The 26037-nt window shown below is 32.6% G+C and overlaps 1 protein-coding gene across 3 annotated transcripts in view; it reads left to right on the top strand.

The window, feature by feature from the left end:
* PTEN (phosphatase and tensin homolog) overlaps positions 1-26037 on the top strand; it is an 80605-nt gene that overhangs the window by 6239 nt on the left and 48329 nt on the right. For 2 of the 3 annotated variants that reach the window (XM_036264922.1, XM_036264921.1), the window contains exon 2: positions 15574-15658. In XM_036264922.1, coding sequence (XP_036120815.1) covers positions 15574-15658 — 85 coding nt within the window. Of the gene's footprint in view, positions 1-14594; positions 14610-15573; positions 15659-26037 lie in introns of those variants that run through there. The other variant, XM_036264923.1, reaches the window with a different exon arrangement.

The raw sequence follows: 26037 nt of genomic DNA, 5'->3' as shown, positions 1-26037 counted from the left end.
ACCACTGAGCAAAACCGGCTGGGACATGTTAAATCTATTTTAAATTACATTAAAATGTTGAGTATTAGTTTTATTTACACATTGTATGTACATTGTTTCATTTTAGATTTTAGGGTGGCAGTTTATGCTCTGGAACCAGCCTACCTTGTGTTGGAATCCTGGCTCTGCCCCTTAGTAACTGGATGACTTTGAGTGCGTTAATTAACCCTCTTAATTTATTTTATCTGTAAATTGGGGATAATGGTAGCTACCCACGTAAAGTTTTTCTTGAGAAATAAATGAGATAATACAAGTAATTCACTTAGTATAGTACCTGCCACATTGTAAGCACTTAAATGGTAGCTGCTTCTCTTAAAAATTATAATTTCAGATTACCCATGTGTGAGAAATTATTTATATTTTCATTTAATGAGAGGATCAATGATCATAACCGAATTTCCTCCATTTTGGATATGTTAGAATATTATTGGTTCAAGCTATTTTTTTAAATAGGGGGTATTCCTTAACTCTGAGTATATATATAACATGAATGTGAGTTTGCTGTTTCATCACAAATAGAATATAAATCTCAGCTTACTCATACTGTTGACCAAGCAAGTTAATTATGTTAATCAAAAAGTATTTGCTTTTTGATTATTATGGCATACTGAAGTAGAAGTTTTAGGATAAAAATTTGTTATAATATTAAGTTTTCTTCACTATAAAAGATAGGTCAAACTAAGTATGATATTTTTATTCACAAAGAGTAACCTCTGCCTCAAATGAAAGAAAACTTTAAATATATGATACAAGAGTTATGTAAACTGTTTATCAAAAAAGGTATATTTCTTTTTAAGTTCAGATTTTGGGGGAGTCATACAACTTTGAATGCCAGTCATATTTATTGCGATACAGTTTATACATAATCTGGCAGTGCATTAATATAACAGAAATTTAAATTTAGTGCTAAACCATTGTATTATTGTGTCCCATTTTCACATTTAATCAAGATCCTCAATATAATTTGAGACCCTATAATGGGAAGAAAGAGCTCAAGGATCCCCCCCCCCCCCCCAATTCTTATCAGGTATGGAGAAGCATGGAATAAGCTTGAGACCTGCTTAGTAAAGACTTACGTATTCATAGGGGTCATTTTTTTTTCTCCTTTGCCTGTTCTGGTCTCCCAGTTGTATCTCAGTACCCTCAATACGAAGCATTTGATTTTCAGGATTTTTGTTTGTTTGTTTGTTTTTTGCTATTTGTTTGGCATTGCAGAAAGAACGGTGCCCTGTCTAATTATATATGTGATTTTTAACATATTTTATATGTTGTAAAAACTAGCTATATTTTGGTCCAAATTTAGGTTGTAGAATTGATCTGTGCATTTTGACATCTTCAGGGAAAATTGAATTGTCTAAATGCTTTCTCACTTTGTGTGTCTCTCTCTAATGCTACATGGACCTATGTTTTGCTTTATATCACTACTCAAAACTTAGTTGATTTAGTATTATTAAAACACTTCAGAATAGTTTTGAATTTTTACTTCTGTTGCCTTTTGTAGATTTTCAGGCTAACATACATTAAGATTCTCTCATTCTGCTATTTCTATATGTTTAATACTTCTGATCTTTTGGGGATGTAATTAAGATATGAAGTGCATTGTGATCTGAATTAGGTATTCTTTATATCAGATGTATTAAAGTTATTTATAAATATAGCATACATGTTCAAAGTTGCAAACAACTCTGCTTTAAAATGTATGCAACTTTTTTCATTTAAAATTCTTTTGCTGTCATGAATAAATGAGACTCTGAGTGTTCTAGTTACTCTTAACTGATTGGAGATGAAATAAGCAGAATTGAAAACTTTTACTTTTAAAATGGAATTTGGGGGATGCTACTGAGCTTGATTTTTAGGTATTTTGAAAATGTGTATTTATGAATTACTTTATTCTGAGTCTTTCAGAAGCAAAATGGGATGCCTGGGCTTTTCTGTTTTGTTGCCCCCTCCCCCCCAAATAATGTGAAAATAGTGCTTTACTAGGATTAATTTAGCCATGTTGTGAAATTTGACATTTTTATTTAGTTATTTAGAAACATGAAAAAATGAGGACTTGAGTCAGAGGATTTATTTCTTTTTAATTGGTGTAGTATAAATAAGGATTCCTACTTCGCGGAAATTCATTTATCGAGGTAGAGTCTGTAATTGATTAACCGCGCTAAACAAGGGCTGACTGTAATAGAATTAGCATGTAGCCTGTTTTATACTTGTTTAGTATTTTTATTAACAAAGCTTTATATATATATGAATGTATATTTATAGGAAGAGAGAGAGAGAGAGTTTTTCCATTCATTCATGCATCCATTGGTTGTTGCTTGTGTGTGCCCTGACTGGGGATCAAACCCTAACCTTGGCATATTGGGACGATGCTCCAACCAATTGAGCTACCAGGCCCCGGCAACAAAGCCTTTTCTTAATCATTACCTTGTTTGATTAGGCAAAGAAAAAAAAGAGGCAACCTAAGAGATAGGGCAAGTATTACTTTTCTCTTTTCTTTTCTAGTATATGGAATTGTAGCTCTAATAGAATCAGTAACTTGTTTTACAAGCTGGTAGATGATTGAGTTCAAAGAAGTATGCAGGGTTTTGGAGAGCACCTGGTGCAGTACTTTTCCAATTCTGTTACATCGGTGGTTCTCAAACTTTAGGGGCATCAGGATAATCTGGAGGGTTTGCTAAACCATAGATTACTTGTGCCACCTCCAGAGTTTGAGATTCATTAGATGTGGGTTGGGGCCTGAGAATTTGTTTCTAAGAAGTTCATAAGTAATGCTGATGCTGGTTGTCTGGGGATCACACTTTGTGAACTGTATTACATGATCTCTTCCCATCAAGCAAATTCTTAATTTGTTCTCTTTTAGGTTAACAGAATTTACACATACATTATGTCATTAAATCTCTAACCCCTAACTAGTTCATCATGGCAAATGTTATCTTGATTTTGTAGATGAGACAATGAGTTTAAGAAAGAGAGTACAGTGTGGAATGGAAGAATAGATTTAAGAATCAGCTGGACCTAAAAATGCTTAAATCCTTGCTTAGCCACTTATCAATTGTATAATAAAAGATGCACTAACCCCAGTTCCCACATGTCTAACATGGTTATAAAAATCCTTAGCATGTGGGGTGTTTTCTAGGTTTGTTAGAAGTATAGTTTAGATATTCTCAAAAATTGGTTACCAACTAGGGATGATCCCCTCCCACCTTGTCTGGGTATTTGGCAATGTCCAGACATTTTGTTAGTCACAGCTGGGAGTGGGAGTCAAGGGGGCAGGGATGCTATTGGTATCAGTGGGTAGAAGCCAGAGATGATGCTGCTCAACATCTTACAATGCACAGGACAGTCCCTCCCACAAGAAAGATTTATTTGGTCCAAATTGCCAATACTGCTGTGGTTGAGAAATCCTGGTTTAGAGGTGTAAAGTGTCTGGTATATAATAAGTATAATATTCAATGAAAGTTAGTACCTTTGCCCTTAGGTTGTGGTATTTAAAGTCAAATTGCTAATAAATGATGGACTAGGCTTTTAACATCTATGTTTTCTGACTGCTGCTAGACCAGTATTCTTTGTAAGAACTTTGTCCACAAAATAAATCCCTGCTAACAAAAGAGGTTTATTTGAAGAAGGCTTATGTGTTATTAGGCTGATTGTGAAATTGTTGCTTTCAAATTCTGTTAGAAAAGGCTGACAATGTTTTCAATAAACATGTGTAAGTGTAATACGCTATATGAGGTATTCAGAAGGATGTTACTACATAAAACCGTTCTAATAGGGTGGGTATGCCTTATTTTTAAAAAAGCATTGCAAGTTTTTTTTTATATTGCCAATAGTTTTAAAAGTAATCCTTAGCTTATTTCCTTTAATTATATAGTTGTTGGGAGATATTTTGCTCCCAGTATATTTGTTTTTTTGTTATTGTTTAATGCACTCCTTAAACTTAAACTTTTTTTTATTCTAAAGCTGCTTTTGTTACATGGTGAAATTAAATGCACTGATGTAAAATGCTAGATTTTGACATTATAAAAACTCATGTCTTTTCAGATAAAGTGTGGTTGACTCTAAGGCTCTCTGATGCATGTATTACATTCTTTTCTAGACTCAAAATATGCTGTGTCAGCCTGTTGAATTTAAGTGCTTTATCTAAATTAAAAACTTGCATTAATGTGAAGTTTTTGGAAAAGTTTGGGACAGAGTATTAAATTAGTTCAGATATGAGAAGATGCCAAGGGAATAGTTCAGTGGATTCTGAAATTTTTTTTGCTTTGTTTTGTTTTTAGGGGAGACAAACATAATTACGAAAGTATTCTAGGAATAGATTGTTTGCTATAATTTTTTTTGTTTGCTTGATTTTGCTTTTCACTTTGCACAAGCAGAGTAAAATGTCAAAGCCTATTTTAAAAATTCTTATGAAATTTAAGTTTTGACTATTATGATTCTTTTTGAAATTATAAGAGATATTCAGATATACTGGTAAATATTTTTTATTTTTTTCATTTTTATGATACATGATTGGTATATTACATTGTGTGCCAAAGTCACATCATCTTCCATCACCATATATTTGGCCCCCTTTACCATCCCTCCCTTCCCCCTGGTAACCACTATACTGTTGTCTGTGTCTTGTGAGTTTCGGTTTTATATCCCACATGAGTGAAACCATATGGTCCTTAGCTTTTTCTGATGGACGTATTTCACTTAGCATAATATTCTCAGGGTCCATCCACATTGTCGCAAATGGCTGAGTAATATTCCATTGTGGGGTGTGTGTGTGTGTGTGTGTGTTATATCACATCTTCTTTAATATTTTAAATATTAAAAAAGATTTAAATATAAGTATTTCAAGACTAGGACTGCTAATCATATGATACCTTCAAACTTGTTAAGAAAAACAGGTAGCATTTATTGCTATAATTTAATTGAATAAGGCTTGTGGTGTTTATTTCGGTATTTGAATAAAAAACTCCATTTGCTTACTGTACTTAAAATTTCTCTTATAAAAAAAATGATTAAAGAGAATTTAAAACAAATTTACCCATTGTCCCACTTCTCTGAAATTTCATGTCTCCATGTTAGCTTCTTGTTTTGTTCATATGCATCTGTTTTTTATTTTTATTATTATTTTTTAATCCTCACCCGAGGATATTTTTCCATTGATTTTTAGGTAGAGTGGAAGGGAGGTAAAGAGAAACATGGATGTGAGAGAGCGACATTGATTGGTTGTCACTTGCACGACCCCGACTGGGGCTTAGGATAGAACCTGCAACCCAGGTATGTGCCCTTGGAAATAGAACTCAGGGCCCTTAGGTCTTTGGGCTGACACTGTAACAGCTGAGCCAACTGGCCATGTCCATATGCATCTTTTTTTAAATTTAATTTATCCTAGTGAACCTAAAGGTGTGTATGTATTTGAATAACTTCCAAAGCACCTCATAATTGTTTGCAGTAATGATTTTTAAAAAGCGAGGTAATCAAAAATATTTCCCTATAGTTACTCATTAAACTTGTTTCCAGTATTTGGCTAAATATGTGTATGTGAGTATGTGTGTGTGTACACATGTACATACATATATATATTTTATTCTTTGAGTTTTCTTTAGAGTGGAGTTAAGAGGACCTAAATAAAGGGTGTTCCCCCCAAAATGTATGCACAGAAAAAGTGTAATTATAAAGCCGGTGTTTATTAAAATACATTTCATTTTCAAAATGTAATAGAATCTATAGACACCCTGTATACATTTTTTGGGATACTCTGTATTAGAAAAGATTTTCATGATTTGATTCACAAAATCATAATCTGGGAGGGGGTGGGGGGATGGACAGGAAGAGATTAACCAAAGAATTTATATGCAAAAAATAAAAAATCATAATTTGTTACACAAAAAAATAGCTGAAGTGTTGGAGACTTGAAATTTTCTTATTTTTATTTACTTATAGGGAAGCTGTTGCACATTTAAAATTTTAAGCATCTCTTACTTCAGTGAGATGAGATAAAATTTATTTAAATACTTTTGATCTGTCGAATTTTTTTTCCTGTTGTAGAAATACTGTATTGAAATTAAAGTGGATATAGAAGTAATTTGAATAGACTACCACATTTTATACTAAAGCAGTTATAATTCTATTGTTTTTCTGTCTTTAGTGAGAAAGGGAATGGCTTGTCATGATGTTACTGTTCCCTGGAGTATATTTTGAGTGATACATAATTTATATTTGCATAATTGCTTCAGTAATAAGTGATTAATTAATGAAGGTTTACTGTATATTTGCATTTATGATCATTATTTTTGTGGTCAAAAATTGCATGTTAGTTTATGTCAGATACTATTTTTAAGTGTCATACTAAAAAGGGGTAATAATTTTAACTATAGTGGTTAAATGATAATTCTCAATGAATTTATTAATTCATGTAGTTAGAATAAAAAATACTGAGGAAGACACAAATTCTTCTATTTTTAAAACAAAATTACGTGTTAGAGTAACATTTTTCCAAATGAGGGAGAGTTGTTTCAGTTCTTAAGGAAATTTTGATCTGGGTGTAGTATATACCTTCTTGGGTGCTAATGAAAATATTGTGAAGTCAAAAAGATTTTTTTTGGTGAGTGTACACATGTATGTTTTTTGAAAACTCAAGAAGCAATCTAACATCTGAGTAGTTTTCGTAGATTAGTTGTAGGAAATCTATATAAAAGAATAATTTAGTATGCTGAAAGTATAATTTTGCATATCTAGGTTTTGTTCAAGGTGATGAAGATTATATGTGATATTGTAAAGTAGCTAAGTTGCTTGTTATTAAGGCTATTTTGGATTCTTTTAATACTGAAAAGGTCACACAGATTGTGATTGTTGTGTAGTGTCCAAGAACTAAGGTTTGCCATCTGTTACTTAAATACAGGAAAAAGTTAAGAAAATCTAGTGCTATAAGTAGTGTTGACACTTTTATTTTTGGGATTATTTATTAAGTATGATTTTTAAAGACTAGTGTCAAAAATACAAGCTTTTACAAAAATGAAACTTAATGGTTATGTCGCTGTTTATATGTTTCTACTAAAATACAAAGATACCAGTTGAGAATTAATGATCATGAAACGAAAGTCAGGCTTTTATTCATTTACTTTTACAAGATTGTTTAGATATTTAAATAGGAACATCCTGTTTTAATTTGATATTAATTTATACAAGATTTTGATAGTTTTAAACTGTAGTTTTCTTAACAGTTGATATATAGGAATTTATTAGTATAAAATTTAATCAGGCAACTGACTTTTAAGTATTCCTTAAAGATTTGCTTTAAATATTTTTCAGGTCTCTTATTTTTTCTAAAACTCAATTCTTGTCTGTATGCTAGTAAATGAGTTTCACCATTTAAAATTTTACTGCTGCATTTTGAGCCACTGTAAAATTTGTTTCTATAACTTAATTTCTTTTTATCCCCAGGCAGTTGGTCTTGCCAAGTTGCATGGAAGTCTTTAAAATTGCATATCAGGTTTAATACAACTTGATTAATTTTAATATACTTTATTTTATTTATTATTTTAACATTTTTTGAGAAATTTGTTTTCATGACACATGATTAGTATGATCAGATATAATAATTTCAGTTTACGTATGGTTTTGAATTTATGTTCTCAAATGCAACTTTGTGTCCAGGGTCTCTATTTTTTTGTATAAGAAACATCTTGTCAATTTCAAATTAATGTCTGATGAAAGTGGATTGTTTTACTAACATCAGTTTATAGAATTTGTTCAAGCCTGAATTATAGGCCATGAAATGAATGATACCTTGTTGGATAGACATAATGTGTACATAAATTGTATCTCTTACTTTAAGAGAGGCACACATGTAGCTGAGATTTTTATCCAACTAGTAAAAGTTTAGAAGCACTCATTTTGTTTACTTAATAGTACATAAAGGGTATGGTATTAAAGAGCTCCTTTTGTTTCTATCCCTCCCATCTGTTGCTATTTTTGTCTTTCTGTATGTTAAACTTTATTTTTTAAGTTTACTGGTTTAAAAAGTTGACTTAATTATTTTTTCTTTTACATTTCAATTTAGTTATTTTCCAAGATTTTTAGTATGTTCTTTGAATATGAAGATTCCACAGCTAACCATGATTAGTAATTGTGTTTTTTCCCCCCTCAATTGCAATAATTGAATTCATTCTAAAATGGTATCTCTTCAGGAACAAGCATTTATGGGTGGCTGACTAAAATTAAGAGTGTTATCTGTTCAAACTGAGAAACGTAGACTAACTCTTATCTGTTAGCATATTTTAAAATAGGAATTTTAACTAGTATTTTAGTATATGCGATTTCAGGTATTTTAAAAAACTGCTTATTCAAGTGATCATAAAGTTGATATAATGATTAAAATACCTTCAGTGGGAATATGAATCATATTTTCAATATTCGAACAAGGACAAAGCAGTTACAAAATTAGTAATTTGGTTTTACCAGTATAGTGATGAATGCCATTATGTGTGTCTTCATATTTAAAATCCACTTGCATTTCTAGTTTATATTGTTCTTATCCAGATTAAGATACTCAATGCACTGAGGCAAAACTGTTTTTGCCAGTTGGAAAAAAACCATTTCCAAATGGTTTTCTGGCTTAAGATATAGAATAAAGAGACTTGATTTTATTATATTGAAGCCAAATATAAAAAGGAGCTATGTAACACAGGTATTTGGAGCTTTTCTCCTTTAAAGTGGTTCAAATTAACAGGGCTTTCTTGAAATGTAAATTTGATTGTTAGAAGTAAATTTAAAAATTCTGCTGTTTTGGCTTCATAGGAAAAAGAAAACCAACTTGCCAGAGACAGATTTGTATTAGAATCTTGTTTTGTTAGTACCTTGTGTATGTAGTAGTTTTTTAATATTAGGAAATTAGTTCATGGTATATCTAAAAGATCAATACAGTTGGAAATCTTGTAATTTTTTTTTTCCAGAATGCAGCTTGCTAATAATGAGTGAATTTGCCATTAAATGTTACTGGACCTTTGTTCTCAAATTACTGACACATCCCTTAGCATCTTCTGTACCATAACTGTTTGAATTTTTTTTTCCTGTGAAAGTTAATGCTTTTTCACTTTGCATAACTACAGACTAGCTGAAACCTAGTGTTTTAGGTGGTCACTTCTGGTAAAAATAAGTAATAAAAGCCTGGCTTTTAAAATAGAGTGTTACAGAAGTAACATAAATCTAACATTGAATATAAAAATTAGAATTTAAAGATACCCTCTTATGTACTTTCTAGTAATGCTGGGCCAGTATTATAATTTTAATTTTTATAATCATTCATATGCTTTAATCTGATTTTTGCTGTAGAGAATTAGTAATAGCATTTGGCTTAGTTCAAGTATATAATGTTCACAAGTATGTCTAATGCATGTTGTTAAGCTGATAATCTTTTTGGTAGTTATGTAAGTTATAGCCATATTTTTTATTTGTTGTTGGTAGTCAATCTTAGATGTTTTTTAATGGAAGCAAAACGGTAGAGAGTGGTGTGTGTGGGGTGTGTGTGTGTGTGTGTGTGTGTGTATTTTAACAGCAGCAGAGTTCTGAAACAGGAAATCAGTCTTATCGTAGTCATCCAGAGACCTAGGAAGAAGGTAATTATTTGGCATACTCGTTAAAACCAGTTAGTTGGGCAACTTAAATTTTTATAGGTTCTCAGATGTAGGCTTGAAGAGTTGTGGATATATTATTTCAGAATTAACAACTACTTTCAAGAAAAACTGATTAAGAATTGAGGAGACTAATATTTTACTTTGGATTATAGAGCATTGCTAGCATTATCAGTGACTTCATATTTTTCTGTGATTATAATTAGCTTAAATTTAAATCATTAAAGTTCAGTGTGCCGTTGTTCCTTTAAAAATATATATTTTTTTAACTCAGTGTAATTTTACTATATCTGGCTTGAAATGCTTTCAAAATTATTCTTTTTGTTGTTATTGTTAATCCTTGCCCAGGAATATTTTTCCTTTGATTTTTATATAGAATGGAAGGAAGGGGGGTGGGGTGGGAGAGAGAGAAAGAAGCATCGATGTGAGAGAGACACAGCCATTGTTTGCCTCCCATATGACCCTGACCAGGGCGGGGGATTGAACCTGCAACCCCAGGTACATGCCCTTGACCAGGAATTGAACTGAAGACCCTTAAGTCCTTGGTCCGATGCTCTAACTGCTGAGCCAAACCGGCCAGGGCTCGAAATGATTCTTAAATTTAAACAGTTCAATAGAAAAAAGTTAACTCTATTTTATTGTCACTGGAAATTATCTTTCCCTGCTTGTTCATATACATATGCACATAATTACATTCTTATAATCAGTGTTTTCCTATGTTCTGTGAGCTCTCCCCCCCACAAATTTTCATCTGTCAATGGGTACTTGTTACTTTTAAAGTTATATGGGTAATAGTTCATTAGGCTAACTACCATGCTTTCCTTAGGGCACTGTGTTAAAAATTAAAATTCTTTAAATTTTTTCTTTTATAACAGCACTATTGTGAATATCTTTGTATAGTTGACTTTTTTTTTTTTTTTTTTTTTTAGAGTATATTATTAGAATGGGATTGTTGGAATAAAAGGTACAACATTTCATAGCTCTTTGTTACAGGTTGTAGATTTCTTGCGAAATGAACCAATTTATAGTATTGCCAAGTAGAATTACTAGAAATTCTTGATGTTACCTTTAAGAATGTTATATTTGAGTTAGAAAGTGAGATCTAAACTTCTATTTCAAAGCAAAAATATGTGTAAACTTTTCAGTCAAGATGGGTTGGTATAATATAAAAATGTGGAAAAAAAGTTTTGAGGTTTCAATTGTTTGGAGAAGTAGAAAACTTCAGTAAAATTCATAAATTATTTGGCAGTAAGTTTTCCTTTCTGGTTTGGCACTACTGGCAGATAATTAAAAAATGTTAAAAAGAAACTAAAGTTTAGTGCTAAAGTGAATTTAAGTTATTATATTGGAATAATTTTATAATTTGTTTATAAAAACACTATATTGAGTTGCTTTGTAATGAGACATTTAAACTAAAATAACAGGACCTTTCTAATTCATGCAACCTCAAATAATAACCCCTTATTTACAGTTATAGAGCCCTTTCAGTTTCATGGATTTTAAAGATATTTCCAGATAGTTCATTTGATCCCTAAAACAGCCAGTGAAGAAGTTACAGCTAGTGTTACTATCATTATTTTATAGAAAAACAAAACAAAAGTATTTGAGGCCCAGAGATATTGAGTAACTTAACCTGAAGTCATAGGCTTTTAAGGTACAAAGCTGAGAATGAAACTCTAGTCTTCTTTGTTAATGATGATGTGCATTAAGTGCTTAGTACAAGGCCTAACATTTAGTAAATATTTAAATGTTCCTGTGTTCTGTGTTGTATCTGGCCATTCCTTTTTTATTTAAAATCTCTATTCTTGGGAGCATTCTTTGTCTTAATATTTTTGTAGTTCTAGCTTTTGTACCTGTGCACCCTTTTAAATTTAGAAAATAAAATTTTAAGCTGCATTAATTTGGTATGTACAGAGCAGGGAAAATCCCCAGAAATTCTTGGGAAATTAAATTAAATGAAGTATTGGTATTTGCTAACTTGCTTCGTCTTTTGTTTTCTCGTTAGTCTGACTTGATTCCTTCACCTTTGCTGATGGTTTAGTTCAGTGTTCCGCCTGTGAATCAGGCAACTTCAGATTTGTTTTTGATGCTTTTTGATCACTGCCCCTCTTAAATCTGTTTATCACTTTCTATTTGGCCAGTCATGTTCCATGTACGTTATAGCTTCATGTTGTTATTGTAACTTTCAGTTAACTAGAATTTTAAAAATAGCTTGTTATGTGACCTATGGGAAGAATTTTCCTTAAAATAATTATGGCTTTTGGAATTATGTACAGAAAGGGTTTGAATCATTACTTACTGGCTTTGGGACCCAATCTTTTTGACCCTCAGTTTTGTCATCTATGAAATGGTAATATTACTTCACAGGATTGTTAGGATTAAATTACAGTTTATTTGGCATACTGTCTTGCACATGCCAATGTCTTGGGTACAATCTTAAACTCTATGAATAAGGAAGGTGAGAATCTGAGGAAAATGAAACCTTAAAAAGACTGAATTCCTAGATTATTTTTAAAGGAAGAATTTGATAGTTACTCTGCAAGAGATTGCAAGGCAATGAATTGTTGCTCTGCAGGAGACTCCATGTTGATCCTGGCCTTTGACTCCTTATTTGTCTGATTAAATTTAACTCCCTGCCATGGCATCCTTAAAACTAGACCTAATCTTCTGCCAGACCTGCTGCCTTCTCCATAAAGCTTTGTGTGTGAGCTGCACTGAACTGTTCGCTTTTTTAGAATGTTTTATGTATTTCCACATCTCTGCTCTGTACTCTGCTTGGAGTGTTGTAATAGCTCTTGTTTCTTCTGTCTACTGATGTCTGACTTCTTAAGGATTATCTAACATGTTACCTACTTTGTGAAGCTTTATCTTGGCCCCTACAGAATTAATCCCTCTTTCTCTAGCTCTTAGAACATTTTGATATACATATAATAGGGCCTTTGGCACAGTTGTAGGTCTCTGTGTCTGTCTTCCCTGATAGAAGAAGTGACTCCTTGAGTGCACTAGTCTTTACTTACTTAGCCTTAAATTCTCAGTGCCCCTTCCACAGAATGTTCCATATGTTTTTGAGTGGTTAAGTGAATGAAGGAGGCCAATTGAGTTTACTTTAATGAGTACTTAACATTCCCATTTATGTATAGTTATATAGACAAATAGTTTCCTTAATTAAGTTAACCGAGTTTTTTGCAAACTTATTTACTTTGTTAGTATTCATAGTGCAAGAATAAATTTGAGTTTAGACCTTGTTAAAGTGACTGCATTTTAAAGGGATTTTCAACTTCTGTGCTTTTCTGTAAAGCTAAAATCTTACTACCATTCTCATTGAACTTAATGGTTAGATTAGGTAAGTTTGTCAGAAGTAGTAATAATTACTATTTAATAAAAAATAGCCCCCTTGTATTGTTAAGGAAAACTTGGATGATTTAAATGGGTACTTTTGACTAAAATGTATTTATAATTTTTTAGATAGGAATTCCGGATTGGTGGTAGCTGCCGCTGCTTTGAGTTTCCTACTGCTGCCTCATTTTCTTCTGTTAATATCACATTTTCTTGCCCTTGCTGGATAGCCCAATTGGTTAGAGTGTCATCTCCATGCACCAAGGTTGTGAGTTCGATCCCCTGTCAGGGCACATTCAAGAATCAACCAATGAATGCATAAATAAGTAGAACAACAAATCAGTGTTTCTCTTTCTTCCCCCTTTCCTTTCTCTCTCTCTCTAAAGTCAGTAATTTAAAAAGTATAAAAAAAGCCCCACATTTATTTTTATGTTTGTGCTCCAAGACAGAGTTAAAAAGAAAAGATGATTCATTTTCAGAAATTTTACTGCTATAGGCTTGATTTGAACCTCTGTCTCTTCTACTTTTTTTTTCTCATGAATTAACATAATACCCTAAAACATTACAATAATGGACCAAGAGCTACATTTTAGGTAGGTCTACTTTCTTAGACTAATAGGTGATAGCTAATATTTGTGATGTTAAAAATGATTATATTAATAGTTTTCTTTTGGAATCTTATAGTAGAAGAACCGTTTGAGATTTGGGGTGAAATTATGTAGGTTAAAGTGACAAGAATTGTTCCTGGCACTTAGTAAGTATTAGATACTATTATTATAATAATTATTGGAGGTAGAAATTCAGCATTTTTCAAAACTATATACAGAAATGATTCCTAGTCATACAGGACAAAACAATATTTTCTCATGATACTTAGTAGACATTATAAAACATAAGTTAAAAGATCTATTGCAGACCAGTACAGGTGCATTGTGTCAAAAACAGAAAATACAAAACAAGCAAAAGTGAGGAAAAAAATATATATTTCCACTACCCAGTGATTATTACTTTCATTATCTTAGTTTGTGATCTTTTTGTCTACATACGATAATTTGGAGATATAGATATACATATTTTATTTTTTTCTTTTACCAGGGTGGTATCACACTGTACGTTCTCTTTTACAACTTTTTTTTCACTCATTCATGTCTACTTATTCATTTCAGTAAATTTTCATCTCATCTAATATTCAGATTATATTAAAATTTATCAGATTGGCTCAAAAATGTCCTTTATGGTTGGTTTGCTGGAACAGTATCCATAACAGCATTGTACCTGTGAACTTAGCTGTTAGACCCTATTAAGCCTTTTTAAATATGTGTAAATATTTCTTTTATCAAAAAAGAAAATGTTATTTCTTTTATGAAATACTACTTTTTTATCCAAACGGTAGCATAATATATATACACTATTGTGCACATTTTTTTCCTTAAAATATTCTGTAAATTTGTTCAATTAGTATATAGTAATCATATGAAGAGAACATAGATTATACACATAATCTTTTAAAAAAGCTTTCAGTAATTTGATAATTTTCGGTTTAAAAATAGTGAAATCAGCTCAATAATAAGAGTACAGCGGAAAGTAAAGAAGAAACAAGGCCTAGAAAAGGTGAGTTTTGAATTATATTTGGAAGATGAATGGGTCCAGAAGTAGGTGGGTGAAGAACTTTAGAGATGGTCTTGAATGGAAGCTTTTGGCAGATTAGCTTGGTTTGTTTTAAAGATTCTAGTCAGAAAATCCTGGGATTAGAGAGGATTGATGGATCTCCAGAAGAAATGAGCTGGTAGATGGGTGCAGTGCATAAAAATGTAGATTTGTTTGTGTTTTTTTAGTTAGATATGCTTATTAAATGTAGGAGTTTATTTTTATGTCAACTATAGTGTGTAACAAGGGAATAGAATGGGCATGCTAAATATTGATTACCTTGATAGGAAATGAGATTTAAGTTTCTCTCATAGTTCAGTATTATCAAGTCATCAACACTGAAGGTGAGGAAATCTTAATGGTTGTTTCAATGTAATCACGTGGAATGGAAAATTGAAGTTTAAAAAGGTTAAGTGACTTGTCCATATTATATGACTGGTTAGAAGCATAGCCAGCTCTTAAATCTGATGTTCTAATTTTTAATTTTATCTACTTTTCTCTATACCGTGGTGTCTTATAACCAAGAAAATAGGAGTTTGTGTAGCTTTTTAAAAAAAATTTGTAATTGGATTTTTGGGTTTTGTCCCAAGATATAAAGTCTGAGGTTTTCATTTTTCATATATAACTAAATATTGTAAATAGAGAACCTGCATTATTACCTTAGGTGCATTGTTAATCTAAGTAGAGGGATTTGGAAATTACTTTGCCAAATAATCATTTTGAGGATTTTTTAAAGAATTAATGTATTTACCTATATTTCTCAATTATATATAATGGTTTATAGATAAGTAAATTTGACCATTTTTACTAGCATAGCTATAGTGGAGAAAGCTCTTTTTTAAAAAAATAATCATCCAATGTTTTAAAATGTGTATATGTAGTTTTCATTGTTGCATATTTCAGATATTTTCTTAACTTAAGTACTCAGATATTTATCCAAACATTATTGCTATGGGGTTTCCTGCAGAAAGACTTGAAGGTGTATACAGGAACAATATTGATGATGTAGTAAGGTAAGAACTCTTTCATTTTCTATTTTGAATATTGATATATTAATGTTCTATTTTCATTTAGAAAAGATTTCTAAACCATTAAAAAGATGTACTTTGTCATGTAAACTTGATTTGGATTTTTATTGTGATGGTGCTCTATAATGGCTTTTTTTCCCCCTTAATGTAACTGATGAGCCTCAATAGGATACAACTCATTTGATAAGAAGAAATTTTTTACATCAGGTGTATGTGATATGCTTTCATGAACTCTATACAAAGTGCCCCTTAGTAGGTTGATGCCTGGATTTTGTTACACTATGATTTTTATTTTTTATTTATTTTATATTTTATATTACAATTGAGGATTAGGCTTAAAATCCTTCAGTGCATTTATTCACTTAAATATATTTATCCTAATGCATATATAACTAATAAATACCATGTATTTTTACATAGAGCAATTTATAATGGGTCATAAGTATACCAAGTACCTAAAGAAGTATTTGGTACAAAGGATCTGGAAAGAAATTGTTGGGCATACCAAAGACTAACTGTCTGTTTTAAAATTTTCTTTGTGTAATTATCATTCAGTTCAGAACAAGGCCCAATGAAAAGGCCCATTTAAATACTTTTTAATGTATTTATGACCTAACAGTCCATGATATATTTTATGAGACAAGGAATTTTTTCTGCTGTGTAAATAGTCTTGATATATTTTCTGATTTCAGAGCAACTATCTGTTATAGTTATGAAAACATTAACTGTAAAATATTAGTAGGAACTATAATGGCTTTTAAAAGTTAAAATTTTTAGATTATTCTTTCTTGAAGATTTTCAATTTCAATATTGAATGGTTATGAGAATTAAATGCTATAATGAGTGGTAAAGCACTTTTAAAGCATTATGCAATGTAGAATTCTTTTTATAATAGTTGTCTAAGTATATAAGCCTACCCGTACCCTTATATGAGCTACCATTAGTTGTTAATTTTTAGCATTTTGCTTTGAACCAAAGCATATTTAAATTTTTGCAGCACTGAATTGTATTTCCTTGGATTTTGCAGTGTTTACAATTAAATTTCAGTTTCTACAAAAACTACAAAAAACCCCAAAACTACTACTTTGTGGTTTCTATTGCAATTATAGGTAGTACACATGAGACTGTCTATTTAAGAAATTGAAAAGAGGAAAATGAAGTTGCCCTTCTCTTAGACAGGACAGTGGAAGGGTGGTTAACATTGAAGATTCATGGGAGTAATAGTTCGATATGTCTTAGTCAGTGATAACACACCTCAACAGAAAATGCAATGGGTGATAGAAAAAAGAACAAGCAAAATAAATTTTGATTGAAAGATGGAGAATCTGGGAAATGAGCAGTGCAGTCACCAGACATGTATTCTCCTCTGTTGTGCAGAAATGTTTATCAGATTAGATGAACTATCTCATAAGATGATCTACTTCACATTATTATAATTCTGTATTCAGCAAAGTACTGATTCAACCAAGTTAGATTAGTACTTATACTGGGAAAGAGTAAGGGTAAGTTTTATGATCACTGTAAGGATATTTTTGTTGTAAATTAATCTGGTGTGCTAGTTTTTTCATTGTTCTCTTCTTAATGTGAATCTCTTTTGACTGAGTTGGTCACTGAGGCTGAATGATCATCTTTTAGGTTACTGATAAAGTCAGTTTCTGGAGCAGTACATTTGATGATCAGAATTTAAATTGTAATAACTTCAAGAAAACACTGTGCTGGGAAATATTTTGATCATCATCTTTTGACTTCATAACCACTGCTTTTATATTTCTGAGTTAAGATTCACACATTTAGTTTTTAATCAGTAACCAAAGTTGAAGTTTATTCTGTCTGCTTTAATGTATCTAGTTTATTTTATTTAGCTACTAACTTTTTCAGATCTGTTATTCCTAAAAATATCTTATGTGTATGGTTTGTTATGTAGCCAGTGGTTGCTTTAGCTGACTAATCTTGTCATCCTATGGTAATAGCATATAAAAAAATGAATTATCAGGTGCATATAATACCTGTACTGTGCTTGTTTTTTTTTTTTTTTTTTCATGTGTGGGATAAATGGTCAGTAAGGCTTTGTTGGCTTCGGTTGCTTAGCCCCCCCCCCCCTTTTTTTTTTAATTAGAGAAAGGCTGAACAGAGACTGGGAAGGAAGATGTACTGTTTACTGTGAGCTAAAATGAAAATAAGTAGTTTCTAAGTAATTTGTCTGTTAGGATTAACCTCGATTTTCTTGATTAGTTCACACTATATTGGAGACAGTAGTTATAATCAGTATTTTCCTTTTGGTCCAAAGATGATAACTTCTCAGTGAAAAATATCTTTATTTTCTTATACCTTTTCTGTTAGTAAAACTATTTCTAGTTGGATTGTCCCTTATCCTCTGAGCTAAATGTCTAAATATTGTTTTTTTTCCTAATTCCATATTTTTCCTATTATTTTCCCCCAAACAGGAAATAATATGCAGAGTTCAGACTTTGTTGCTATTTTACATCAGTGCCTTGAGTAAAAGAAACTCCATTTGCGAATACCTTCATGCTTAAATTGTCCATTATTATTATTTTAATATATTTTTATTGATTTTTTTTTTAAGAGAGATAGAACATCAGTGAGGGAAAGAAACATAGATGGGCTGCCTCCTCTATCCTCCCACCCGCCCAGGAGGGATTAAGCCCACAACTCGGGCATGTGCCCTGACCGGGAATTGAACCAGCACCTCTCAATCCATGGGATGATGCTTAATCCACTGAGCCACACTGGCTGGGCTAAATTGTCCATTATTATTGCTCTGTTTTGGGATATGATTTATTATTATAGCAGTGTGAATTCTATACTTGAAGTACTCAGTACATTTGTGACAAATATTTAACATCTCCTTATTAAGTTATCTCCTAGGATGAAGAATTAACATAAAAAAGTAAACAAAAAGGGAGAGGAGGGGGAAAGTGAACCAAGGTGAAATTTTTTTACAATCCTAATTGCAATTTTAAAAAGATATATATTCCTTTTTCTTCCTTTTTTTTTTTTTTTTTAAATTCTTTCCTGAGGATATGTTTTTATTGATTTTCAGAAAGAGGAAGGGAGAGAGAGAAACATTGATGTGAGAGAAACATCAATTGGTTGACTCTTGCCTGTGCCCCAACTGGGGGTCAAACCTACAACCTACGTATGTGTCCTGACCAGAAATTGAACCTGCAGCCTTTTGGTGTGTGGGACAACACTCCAACCAACTGAGCAACCCAAACAGGGCAGAAATGTGTTGAATAATAGGCAGTCAGAATTGACAGGGCAGGACAAGGGCAGTTCATAAAAGGGAATTTGAAGAGCTAACTTTTCCCAGATTTATCTTCTTTTCCTCCTATTACCACCTTTTCTCCCCCTTCTTTCTTGCCACTAAACTCTTGCTCTGATTAACTGGTAATATGAAACAATATTTTATTCAGATAATCATTCTTTTTTTTTTTTTTAATATGTTTTTATTGATTTTTTTTTTTTCTTAGAAAGGAAGGGAGAGAGAGAGAGATAGAAACATCAATTGGCTGCCTTCTGCACAACTCCTACTTGGGATTGAGCCCACAACCCAGACATGTGCCCTGACTGGGAATCGACCTGGGACCTCTCAGTCTGTGGGACAACGCTCAATCCACTGTGCCATACTGGCTGGGCTGATCATTCTTTGATACGTCTTATCCCTCAGGCTAATAATGAGGTTATCTAATTTATATGTTATATGGTATAAGTCTAAGCAGTCTTTAACAAATTGATGTTTCATGTGTTTAACAGACATAGCCTGAGAAGTGTTCTGTACCTAATCAATCAGGGAAATGTAGGTTTAATAGAGGTGAGCTGGCTTTCTCACTGCTGCTATGCACTGTAAATCTCCCAAGAGTGAAATTCTAATATGCTGCTTTCCTTTTCTTTTTCCTTTCTCTTTCCCTCCCTTCTTTCCCCCTTCTCTCTCTCTCTCTCTCTCTATATATATATATATATATAGACATATATATATGTCTCTCTCTCTCTCTCTCTCTATATATATATATATAATAATGCCTTTCTAAATAGTGTTTTATGGAACACAGTTGGGGAATGCTGAAAATGAAAAAAGATCCATATAATTTTTTCCCTGGTCTGAATTAGTAGGAAATAATTTACTTCTTCTTTTATTGGAAAAATTTTAGATGTGAGAAGATTCCCATATTTATTATAAGGAAATGCTTACAATCCAGTCTCCTGATATATAGTGATTAAAAAAAAAAGACATTATTAATTATCTTGGATATTATCAGTTTTTACCCATTTATAAGCTGTATTACAGATTCAAGAGTTCATCTTTTTTCCTGTTTTATGCATTTTCTTATTGAAGAAAATTTTCAAATATTTTTCCTTAATTATATGTTGATCTTTCCGTCAATCTTAATTACATGTATATTTTTCAATGAAAAAGGAAGTGTTTGTTATCCTTACATTATCATCATTGGCTATTCAGTTAAAAGTAATTGAAAGGAGACCTGGCCGATTTTGCTCAGTGGTTAGAGCATCGGCCTGTGGTCCAGAGTGACCTTGGTTCAGATCCTGCTAAGGGCACGTACATCGGTTGTAGTTTGTTCCCGGCCCTGTTTGGGTCATGTGGGTGGCAACCACTTGATGTGTCCCTTTCACATCGATGTTTCTCTCTCTCTCTTTCCCTCCCACTCTGAACAAAATATTGGGGGGAAAAAAAAGAATTGGAAGGAGATTATTTAGAGGATTTAATGTTCAGAAATTATATAGAGAGATTATTTATTCAAAATAATGTAGAGGAAAGAATCAGTTATGTTCCCCCTTTCCAACAACTTTTCGCCTCTTCTCTTTTACCTCTGTTTCCTGCTTTTCTTTTCTTTATTGGGGTGAAAACCACATAACAAAATTAACCATTTTATTTTTTTTAACATATTTTTATTGATCTGAGAGAGAGAGAGAGAGAAAGTGAGAGAGAAACATTGATGTGAGATTGGTTTTCTCTAAATCCACAACCTAGGCATGTGCCCTGACGGGGAATTCAACGGACAACCTCTTGGTGTATGGGATGAAGTTTAAACAACTGAGCCACACCAGCCAGGGCGAAAATTAACCATTTAAAGTGTACAATCCAGTGACATTTAGTACCTTCACAATGTTTTGCAACCATGACCTCTATTAAGTTCCATATTTTTATTACCCCAATAGAAAATCCTTATACCCATTGGCTGCCTCTCCACTTCATTAGTCTTGTTTCCTTACAAATAGCAGAGCTTTGATGGGTTTGACAATGTTTATGTTATCTGTAGCAATATAACTTTTGATATTATAGTAATAGGTAACATTTATGTACATATGTTACTGTCGTATAAGCAGTTAACATGTGACTTCTTATTAAATCTCTACAGTAAACCTAGCCTCATTTCATGGATAGTTAAGGAGGAGTTAAGTTTTCCAAATACCACAACTGGCAAGTAGTGAGGTTGAGGGTTGAGTCCAGGTCTGTCATAATTCTAGAGCTCATTTCCCTAATAACCATATAATCCTGTATTATCAGAGGACAAAAACTGGGAATTCTTGAGCTAATCTAGCCTGTTTTTGTCCTTTGTTTCCCTTAACACAGTGTTGGTCTACACAATGTAGGAAATCATCAAGGAAGGTCTTCTTTAGGATTTGAGTCTCCAGATTGAAAAGACCTGTATAGTGCCAAGCATAATAAATGAAAAGAGGCAAATTATTGAAATTTCTCTTAAGAACACCAGAAATAATGAGAATATTTCAGAAGTTTTCAGGTTCAATTAGGAAGGATTAAGGAATATGAATGGACTTCTCGGCAGTAGACTTAAAGATAGAAGATGGAGAAAACAACAATTCAAAAGTTGTATGTTCAGTCTAGAATTCTGTGTCTATATAAACTACCAGTCAGGTCGAAAGTAGGAAAACAAGGTACTCAAGGACTAAAATAAATATGTATATGTAACATTTCTTAGATTACTAGAAGTGCCTCAGAAAAACAAGGGACTAAATCATGAAATAAAAGGGATTCAGTAAGGAGAAGATCCAACTCCAATGAAAAAGAAAAGTCCCAGCATGACAACTGTGCTGCAACCTGAAGAGCAGCCAGTTCTGATGGAGCAGTAGAACAGAAGGGTTCAGGGGAGGGGAAAAAATGATCTTATAGGTTGATATTGAAATACTTGGGGAAAAGATGCAATAGAGTCTTAGAGAAACAGGTGACATAGGAAGAGGAAGCAATTATTAATATCTTGATTGATTTAACCCAATATTTTGATAATGCCATTTAAGGGCATTAAGAGAAATGAAACGTGTGTGGGTTCTACTGGTTTTGTAAGTCTCTTTTACCATGGCAGAAAATAGTAGGTAATTAAGTAAATCTACAAGATGCAGTATAATAGTATATCTTACATAGAAATGCTGAATTAACCCTGGCTGGTTTGGCTCAGTGGTTAGAGTGCCCGCCTGTGGACCGAAATGTCTCAGATTTGATTCCTGGTCAAAGGCATGTACCTGGGTTGCAGGTTCATCCCCCAGCCCCCAGTTGGGGTCGTGTGGGAAGTAACCAATTGATGTGTCTCTCTCACATTGATGTTTTTCTCTCTCTTTCCCTCCTTCCCTTCCACTTTGTGTAAAAACCAATGGAAAAATATACTCAGGTGAGGATATAAAAAAAAAAAAGAAATGCTAAATTAAATGCCAGGAAAAAGAATCTGAGTAGTTGACTGTGGTTGCTTTTAGCAGAGAAGCAGGAATATGGGTTTGATGGTGAATAGACCTGGAGATGAGTAACATTTTTTTATTGTGGTAAAATACATATAAGATAAAATTTACTATTTTAACCATTTTTAAGTGACACTTCAGTGCATTAACCACATTCATATTGTTATGCAATCATAATTGTCACTGTCCAACTATAAAACTTTATCATCTCCAATTGAAACTTTGTACCCATTAAATAATAACTCCTCTTCTCCCTAGTCTCAGCCTCTGGTAACTGGCTGCTCTGTTTTCTGTCACTATGTATTTGACAGTTTGGGTATGGTATATAAATGGATTCATATAGTATTTGTCGTTTTATGACTGACTTATTTCACTAAGCATATAATGTCTTAAAGGTTTGTTCATGCTGTGATATATGTCAGAATTTCCTTTCATTTCACTTATATACCATAGTCTGTTATTCATTTGTCTGTCGATGAACACTCAGCTTTAGACTGTTATAAATAATGATGGTATGAACGTGAGAGTAACAGTATCTGTTTGAGTCCCTGCTTTCAGTTTGTTTCAATATACCTGCAGCAGTAGAATTCACTGGATCAAATGGTAATTGTGTTTAAGTTTTCGAGGATCTACCATATTGTTTTCTATAGTGGCTATACTGTTTTTCATTCCCACCATCAATATACAATTGTTAGTTTCTCCATATCCTCATCAACACTTGTTATTTTCTGGGCTTTTATTATTATTTTTTAATAGCTTTCCTAATAAGTGTGAAGTAGTATCTCATTGTGGTTTTGATTTTCATTTCCCTAATGATAAATGATGTTGAGCATTTTTTCATGGGCTTATTAACCATTTGTATATCTTTGAAGAAATGTCTGTTGAAGTCCCTTGCCTGTTTAAGAATTGGATGGGTTGGCTTTTTGTTGTTTTTAGGAGTTTTTTTTTAATATATTCTGGATATTAATCCCTTATCAGATATGTGATTTGCAAATATTTTCTCATTCTATGGGTTGTCTTTTTGCTCTATTGGTAGTGTCCTTTGATGTATAAGTTTTAAATTTTGCTGCAGTCCAATTTATCTTTTTTTTTTTTTTTATTCCCTATGCCCTTGCTGTCATATCCAAGAAATCATTGCTAAATCTAGTGTCATGAAGCTTTCCCTTTCAAGAGTTTTATAATTTTAGGTCCTTTATTTACATCTTTGATTAATATTGAGTTAATTTTTGTATATGGTATAAAATAAGGCTCCAACTTAATGCTTTGTATGTGGATATGCACTTTTCCCAGCACCATTAAAGACTGTCCTTTCCCTGTTGAATGGTTTTGGCACATTTGTCAAAGATAATTTGATCATATATACAAGGGTTTATTTCTGGGCTCTCTATTCTTTCCATTGATTGGATATGTTTGTCTGTATGCCAGTACCACACTTTGTAGCTTTGTAGCAAATTTTGAAATCAGGAATTGTGAGTCCTATAGGTTTGTTCTATTTCCATATTGTTTTGTCCATTCAGGGCCCTTTGAGAGTCCATATGAATTTTAAGATGTACTTTTTATTTCTGGGAAAAATGTCTCTAGGATTTTGATAGGAATTGCATTAGTTCTGTAGATTGTGTTGAGTGGTATTGAAATCTTAACAATGCCAAGTCTTTCAAACCATGAACCTGGGATTATTTTTATTTATTTAGGTCTTGTTTAATTTTTTTCAACAGTGTTTTATGGTTTTCTGTGTACAAATATTTTACCTTCTTCGCTAGGTTAGTTCCTAGATAGCTTATTTTGATGTTATTCTGTATATAATTGTTTTCTTAATTTTTCTTTTTTGATTGTTCTTTGTTAGTATATAGAAAAGCAACTAACTTTGCATGGTAATATTGTTTGCTGCTACAGAATAGTTTCACTGCCCTAAAAGTAGTGTGTGCTTCACCTGTCCATCGTCCTTCTAGCCTCTGACAACTACTGATACTTTTCCTGTCTCCATAGTATTGACTTTTCTAAGAATGTCATATAGGTGGAATCATCTAGCATACAAACCGCGTGCTCCTATACAATATGGCAGTATGTAAAAAAACTATAGCATATAAAATGATACAGCCACTTTGGAAGACAGTTGGTGGTTTCTTACAAAACTAAACCGACTCCATATACTCAAGAAATTTCATCCCTTTGGGTATTTATCTGAAGTAGTTGAAAACTGACGTTCAAACAAACACGTACATATGAATATCATACTTAAGTGTCTGTCTGCCAAAAGAGGAAGGGGGAAAAATTAAGAAAAAAAAAAAAATAGGCTGTGGATCTAAATTCCCCTGAAAGCTGTTTTAGTCCTTGAGGATTGCTGTAATGATAGTCTGCTTCTGTGTCCACACATCTGCAATCAGAAGCAGAAGTCAAGCATAGGAACACAGACTCCTGGTGTTTGGAGGACAAGGTACCACATGCTGTTGTAGGCTTCTCTAGGAAGACTGCATTGGCTGCCTGCTGCAGAGGGATGGAAGTGGGTGTTCAGGTCAGGAGCTGTTACCATATTGAGAGTGGAAATTGACTGAAATTAACTGGTGTACTGTCCTGGCCTTCCCCTGGAAGGTACAAGCCTTGAAATAGACTCCAAAATTCTAAAAAAGTTAATCAGATAGGTTATGCCAGTACAATTTTTGTCAAGGTGGGAAGATGGATTCCTGGTGCTTCCTGCTCTGCTGTCTTCTGTTGACTATTTTTATTACAAATTTTTTATATCTTTTGAAATAAATATGTGTATATGTTATTTTGACAATAGACAGCTTATTTAGAATGATTTCATAGAAATTCTTTGGGGAAAGTAAAGACTAAAAATATGAAGGCAGTGTTTATTCTCACATTTGTCTTGCATTAATTAAGATTTTAATACATTGAAATTTTTTAAAGTAAGGTATAGTTGTATTAAAAATATTTGTTTGTATTCTTGATTTTCCAATTTTTGTTGTTAATTACCTCTTTGCTTTTAAGTTTTTGTCTCTGCTTTCCAAATATCCACAGTTAAATTTTCCCATTTCCCTTTGGAAATGCTGTTTTCTTGCTTTTTTTCCGCCTTTCCATTGTATCAAACTTATAAGGCAGTGAGCCAGTTGTGGGCATGAAATCCTTGGGAGGAGAGAAGAGGAAGTGGGAGGGGCAGCCATAGTGAATGTTTCCCTAAGCAATGTTCAAGTTCTTTGAGAGAACTCACCCTCCTTCCTTTTTAAAAATGCTGTGATATTTTCTTTTAAATAGATTGTTTATTCTCCTGCTAGTCTCACTGTTGCTCAAAGTGCTAGATAAGAAATTGTAAAGTTCAACTATTAAAGAGAGCACACAAAAAAATGTGATCTCACCAGTCCTCACTAAAAAATACAAAAACAAAGGGGAGGAAAAAAACACAAACAAAACCCACATGAAGCCTTTAGGAAAAGAAAGAAGTCAGGGTTCTTGGTTGCACGTGACTGAAAGTAATTCTAACTTAAATCAAAATAATTTTTTGAAAAATATTAGTTAGCTCATAACTAGAGAACCAGACTTCAAAGACTGCAGAAGCTAAGGGAAGCAAGACATGGTCAAGAGGTTATATAGTAGGAGTAATCTCTGCTTAGGACTTTGCTGCTTGAACACATGCTGTCCCA

This window comes from Molossus molossus, unplaced genomic scaffold (genome assembly GCF_014108415.1).
Source record: "Molossus molossus isolate mMolMol1 unplaced genomic scaffold, mMolMol1.p scaffold_m16_p_17, whole genome shotgun sequence".
NCBI lineage: Eukaryota > Metazoa > Chordata > Mammalia > Chiroptera > Molossidae > Molossus > Molossus molossus.
Note: the sequence above shows the minus strand (reverse complement) of the source record. Positions and strands in the feature narration are given on the sequence as shown.